Source organism: Amphiura filiformis, chromosome 1 (genome assembly GCF_039555335.1).
Source record: "Amphiura filiformis chromosome 1, Afil_fr2py, whole genome shotgun sequence".
Classification (NCBI taxonomy): domain Eukaryota; kingdom Metazoa; phylum Echinodermata; class Ophiuroidea; order Amphilepidida; family Amphiuridae; genus Amphiura; species Amphiura filiformis.
In genome coordinates, this window is record NC_092628.1 from 88,506,199 (window position 1) to 88,513,264 (window position 7,066).

Below are 7,066 nucleotides of genomic sequence, written 5' to 3' on the forward strand. Positions count from 1 at the left end.
TGCATTGAGACTAGTTTCATAAAAATCAGAGCAAATTTCATTTTCACCCCCCTGCCCACGGGGGCAAAATGATTAAACAAAAAAAGACGTCACAATGTCACTCTTTTGCCCATAACTCCATAACCGTACATCATAGATAGGTCAAAGTATACTTTTTCTTAATCCTTATTACCAGTGGATCTGTGAATTTTGAACAGGTCTGAGTAGTTTTGAGCTTGACTCTCTGTTCAAAGTTCAATGACCCTTTCCACTAGAAAATATCAAAATGTCCAGAAAACACAAAAATGTTTTTAAAACGTTTCAAACATGTTATATTTTGGGTTTTGGTTTAGATAAAATCATTTTAATAACATTGTATGTCGGGTTGTATCAAAATGAAATTGATTTCATCTTGACAAGTGAACCAAAAAATGTGACAGATGTCTCAGTTCTAAACCGCTTTAACACTGAAAGTGACCACAAGCTAGTAAGAGCACGGATCTCTTTCAACTTGAAATTGGAAAGATACAAACCCGCGCAAAAATGAAGGATGCAGGTCAATCTGGATAAGCTATAACAGAATTCCAGATGAAGCTGCAAAACAAGTTTGATCTCCTGAAGGATGAAGCAGAAGACCTAGATGTAAATGATGTCTGTGAGAGACTTACAAACACAATCCTAGATTGTGCGTTGGAGACAGCAGGGAAAAAGACCCACGGAAGATAGACAAGATTTCAAAGGAAACTTTTGAAATGATGAAGAAGAGACGGGACATGAAGAAAACGATTGGAATCCAACATATCGAGTGCACAGAATTATGCAAAACCATAAGGAAGCGAATGACGAATGAAATTCGAGCACACAACACAAAGATGATTCAAAAAACTCTTGAAGATAACAAAAGCTACAAGAAAACAAAGCAAGGACTTGCCACTGGGAAATCTCAAATAATAGCACTGAAGGGGGAAGACGGAAACATAATCTCAGACAGAGAACTAGTCATCAAACGGGTAGAAGAGTTCTACCAAGATCTCTTCACCAGCAAATTCCAAATAACGCCACCAATTATAGATGTTGAAAGTGCAGAAGATAATATACCACCAATTGGAGACGATGAAGTTGAAAAATGTCTTAATGACATGAAAAGAGGCAAAGCACCAGGAGAAGATGGAGTGCCAGTGGACATTCTCATGGATGGAGGCAGCGCAGTAAAGGCAGAGCTTGCAACGCTATTCACATCACTATGTATCCAGACAAACCAGACATCGGACAGTTGGAATAATGCCCTTATAATTATTCTTATCCACATGAAAGGGGACATCAAAGACTTGAAGAATTAAAGACCAATCAGCTTTCTCTCAAACACATACAAACTTTTCACCAAAGTTCTCACAAATCAAATCACCAACATCCTTGACTTCAACCAACCCAGGGAACAGGCGGAGTTTCGGAGCGGCTATTCAACCATGGATCACCTTCATGTCATCAACCAAATTGTTGAAAAGATAGGTGAATATAGACAGACGCTGTGCTTTGGACTCATTGACTACGAAAAGCTTTTGATAGCATTGAGATCCAGGCAGTCATCACAGCCCTCAAACAGCAAGTCATCCATTCTGCATCTGGATACATCCAGATAATAAATGCTATCTACATCAAGGGCATTTCAACAATCCGCCTCCACAAGGAGAGTGATAAGATATCTATCCAACGAGGGGTGCGACAAGGTGATACCATTTCACCTAAACTGTTTAATGCGGTACTTCAAGAAATTATACGTCACCTGGACTGGTAAGGGCAACCTAAAAGACAACCTAAATCACCTTCGCTTCGCAGATGACATAGTCATAATAACAGACAATGCTAAAGATCTAAGAGAAATGATCAAAGATCTGAACCAGCATAGCAACCCAGTGGGACTAACGATATACATGAAAAAGACGAAAGTCATGTTCAACCAGTTTGCCACAAAACAGCTAGTCATGGTAGGGAACACATAGAAATAGAAAAGGTGGACCAATATGTGTACTTAAGACAACTAATCACCATGACTCACAATCACATGGATGACTAGGGCGGGTTGGTGTGCATTTGGTAAGCTCGATGACATCATGAGAAGTAAGATGCCAACTTGTCTGAAACGAAAGGTTTTCAACCAATGTGTACTGCCAGCCATGAGCTATGGAGCTGAAACATGGTCACTTACTAAGATGATGGAGCAAAACCTGAAAACTGCACAGCATAGCATCGAAAGGTGTATGCTGGGCTTCACCAAAAGGGACAGGAAAACCGTGGCATGCATCAGGAGCCAAACAGAAGTTACAGACATAATCCACACACTAAAGATGAAGAAGTGGCATTGGGCTGGCCATTTTGCAAGATCAACAGATAATAGATGGACAAAGAATGTCACAGAATGGAGGCCTTGGCTGGGCTCAAGACACCAAGGCAGACAGAAAGTCAGATGGAAGGATGAGATAGCAAGTTTCATAGGGATCAGGTGGATGATAAAAGCAAATGACAAGAATCTTTGGTGCCAACTTGGGGAGGCTTTCACCCTGCAGTGGGCCGAATACGGCTGATGATGATGATGATGATGATGATGATGATGATGTCGGGTTATATAAAGGCAATGGAAACGTTTTGAAACATTTGTATGAAAACACACTGCAACAATATTTTAAAAATTTTTCCAAAATGTTATTGGAAAATTATTTTTGCAAACATTTTTAGCCAAATATTTTTAAGTGTAACATAATGTTAGAATATTTCCAGTAGGTTATCAACAAATGTTTTTAAATGTTATGAAAACGTTTTATACCCTTTTATACTAAAGAGTTCCTTCCCTCATTTGCGCGATTTTAGTGCATGTAAACTGAAATCAATTGCACAACAGAGAGGAAACGAAATTTAATGTGAATAATGATTAATATCTGATAATGTTAACTTGTGATTGACGCGGGGAATCAATTTAAAATAAAGCGTGTATAATGTTTATGATCAAGTCATTGGTACGTATGCAAACAAGTTAGAATTTGGGAGGGATCATTTTACTCTTTTTTTTTTACTCCTTTATTTCTAGCAAAGTCCAAAAGTTGAACTGCAGCCATCTAATATTAAGCTACATGTATTTGCCTTTAACAGGATCCACAATAATATAGAATAAGGTACGTAAATACCAAAAAGTTCCTTCTTCGTAAGACTAATCCCCATGGTTAGACCAGATCTAATTAGTTTTGCGCATATGGACCATATGGTCTATATTATTTTGCTTAATTTAGACAATGTGATTAATCACGGAAACACGGTTTGTTTGTTCATGCTTATGCTGACGATACACAACTGTATGTATATACCCTTTGATTTATATGATCCAAATGATGAAATGTACGCTCGCAAACAAGCATAGGCTTGTATATTAGAAATAAAGTCATGGATGTCAATGAATTAACTCAAACTAAACTATGAAAAAACAGAATTTCTAATCATGACTTCAAAATATCAGCAGCAGAAAATTCAAGATCATTCCATTCATGTCGGTACCGCTACAATCCATGCTTCAAAAGTGCCCGTAACCTAGGAATTGTTTTTGATGATAATTTGTGTATGGATCATTATGTCAAACGTATATGCCAGTCTGTATACTTCCACATTAGAAATGCAAATAGTATTAGAAAAATCTTAACATATGAAACTGCTGCAACCATTATTCATGCACTTATTACATCACGCCTTGACAATGGAAATTCTCTTCTAACTGGCATCACTGATCGCTTACGTCGCAAACTTCAACTTGCACAAAATGCTACTGCTCGTATTCTTACAAAGACACGAAAATTTGATCACATAACTCCTATATTAAAAGATCTTCACTGGCTACCTATTCGTGAGAGAATTGACTTTAAAATACTCATTTTAACATGGAAAGCTTTGAATGGCACTGCACCAGAGTATTTAATGAATCTTCTTCTTCCATATACTCCGACTCGTACACTTCGGTCTTCTGATAAACAATTACTTGTCGTTCCACGGGCTTCATCTACATTCGGAGATCGAGCCTTATCTGTTGTTGCACCCACACTTTGGAACTTGTTACCTCTGAATATTAGAAACTGTGATTGCTTTCAGACTTTTAAGAACTTGTTAAAGACTCATTTATTTAGCAAAGCATATACCAAGCAATAACTGATGTAACTGATGTATATTTTAATGTTTTAATTGTACTTGCACTTTATGTATGTTAATATTTAATTGTTCTTATTTGTTTTTCATGTCTGCGCCTCGGAATAGTTCTAGATTGATGGCGAATTACAAGTGATTATTATTATTATTATTATTATTATTAAATCAAATCAAATGATATAAAATAACCATATCATACTGACACTTGAATGACACTGTATGTAATTATGACATTGAAAAATTAATTCTGTAACAAATTGCGTATTTTCAAACGAATTCCAATATCTATGACATCATTGCATTAAATAATCTCTTACATTTAGCAAGGGGGCGTGTCCAGGGCTACGATTTGATCCTGGAGTCCAAGAGATTTGATATTTGACCAGGAGAGTGACGATGACAGTATTTGCAGGAAGCACTAACCCTAGCCCTAACCCCAACCCTAAACCTAACCCAAACCCTAACCGGTTCCGGCAAAATACGGTCACCTCTCTACTGCTTGACTAGTTAATTTAAAAATTAAGAGAGGGCGTCCGATTTTGGCTAGTTAAATGCAGTAGTTAAATGTTAGTCGCTCGGCTAGTTCAATTTTAGGTCCTCAGGCTAGTTAAAATGTTGTACCTCAGGCTAGTTAAATTTTTGTCCCTTAGGCTACCTAAAATTTTGTTCTTCAGGATAGTTAAATTTTAGTCCCTGAGACTAGTTAAAATTTAAGACTCTCAAACTAACTAGCTTGATTGAGCCAATTTAACTAACATGAGGGACCAAAATTTAACTAGCATGAGGGACCAAAATTTAACTAGCATGAGGGACCAAAATTTAACTAGCATGAGGGACCAAAATTTAACTAGCATGAGGGACCAAAATTTAACTAGCATGAGGGACCAAAATTTAACTAGCATGAGGGACCAAAATTTAACTAACATGAGGGACCAAAATTTCACTAGCATGAGGGACCACAATTTAACTAGCATGAGTGACCAAAATTTAACTAGCCTGAGTAACCAACATTTAACTAGCCAAAATAGGACCGAATAAATTAAATTTTACTAGCCAAATGCTAACTAACCAAACTGAAATAGTTACCCCCCCCCCACCCCCTTTCCAAGATACAGTGGAGTACCTGGGCACGTCCTTTCTTCTATAACTGTGTAGCTTGGGTATTTACCTATTATGATTATTATAAAAACATTGGGTTAACTGTGTAAGGTGCATGAACTATGAGCGTGCGCTAACCGAGTATTTGAATCAATGTTTTTTTCTCTGTTGACAAGAGACAAGAAATTAAAAAAATAATAATAAACTGTCATTTAGTTGTTACTGACAGCACATCAAAATTATTAGACATGTTAGATAATCGCCTAGAAATTATTGAAAACCATCAATTTATTGACTCAAATCGAAGAATTTTGAAATATGACACCGGTCGTGAGACCGCAACATATGCCAAATGTCAACTGTTCGCTGATGGTATAGACCTTTTTCGTAATTGCCCACCTTTCGCCGTAGATGGGGTAAACATGGAATTTTTCAATTCAACATTTTTTGTCACGTGACATCGATGTATACCCCATCTACGGCGAAAGGTGGGCAATTACGGTAAAGATCTATATAAATTTTGAATGAAATGAAAAACGTTCCCTTTCATTGGTGCGAATTTTAACTTTGTGAATCGAAGGTAAGTGACAGCATAATAATTTAATAAAAATATCACCTTCTTAGATTAATACTTTTCAACGTAGCTTTGAAACAGCAAGATATTATTATATTAACTTAGAATTGACTCTCAACATTGCATTCTAATTGAGATAAATTCAGTTGTAAGGCTCAGCCTAATAATTTTCAACAACATACAAAAGCCCAAAGTTAACCGATTTCAAGAAGTTGCATTTTGTTTTGGATGACCACTTTTTATAAGCGTGGCCTTTTTTCGCGCGCTTTGCGAGCATTTCCAAAAAATATAACAAACTTTCGATATATTATGTTTATTCTATCTCCAAGCTGAACTATCAGCCACCCATACCCAGGGCCTATGCCAGGTTCAAATCTAGGATGCTCGCTGGTTCATTTTCATTTATGTGTAGTGAAAATCTAAATATTCATATTCAATTCTTAGCCACTGATTCCTAAAATTCTTAATTATCTTTCACGCAATTTGTTCAGTTGAATAAAAGGAAGTTGCAGTCACCATGTTACTTCTGTTGACCGTATTGACTGTTCTTGGATGTGCTGTGGCACGTAAGTATGCAGAGAAATTGATATTGATCAAATAAATCAATAATCTCTTCTTCTTCTTCTTCTTCTTCTTCTTCTTATTCGTCTTCTTCTTCTTCTTCCTCGTCTTCTTCTTCTTCTTCTATAATCCGTATGCCTTCGTGGAGGTAGCAATAATTGTTTTATTGTATCTCTATTGTATATCTTTTAAGCTTATAACGTGCAGTGCAGCTACCCATCTTCTGCGTTGTGCTTTTTTTTGATAATTTACCTGCAATAATGATCTTTTTATGTATCTTATTATTACTCTAAGAACTTGAATGTAAATCTCCAAGTAATGCAGTCATTTTGGTTGCTATTTGAGTGGTTTTGATGAATATATCTAGTGATGATGATGATGACGATAATAATAATAATAATAATAATAATAATAATAATAATAACACTAATAATAACATTTAGAATTTCAGTGACCCAAGACAAGTGTTTCGTTATATTTATGATAAGAAATAAGGTACATTGTACCACCTCACTTCCTATCGTATATACTGAACCGCTGGTCTTGAGTCACTGAAATTTCAGTGTAGTAATTGGATTCCTTATAATATATATGCCAGTGCATTATTATTTCTTGAGAAAAATGCAAAAATAATCACATATTTACCATATGGGTGTATTACCCCCTTAAGGC

General features: G+C 36.2%; 1 protein-coding gene across 1 annotated transcript; it reads left to right on the top strand.

Moving 5' to 3' along the window:
* Nucleotides 1-734: 734 nt before the first annotated feature.
* Nucleotides 735-1,319, top strand: LOC140164128 (uncharacterized). Its single transcript, XM_072187375.1, has one exon. The coding sequence runs from the start codon at nucleotides 735-737 to the stop codon at nucleotides 1,317-1,319; it is 585 nt and encodes a 194-aa protein (XP_072043476.1).
* The last annotated feature ends 5,747 nt before the right edge of the window (nucleotides 1,320-7,066 follow it).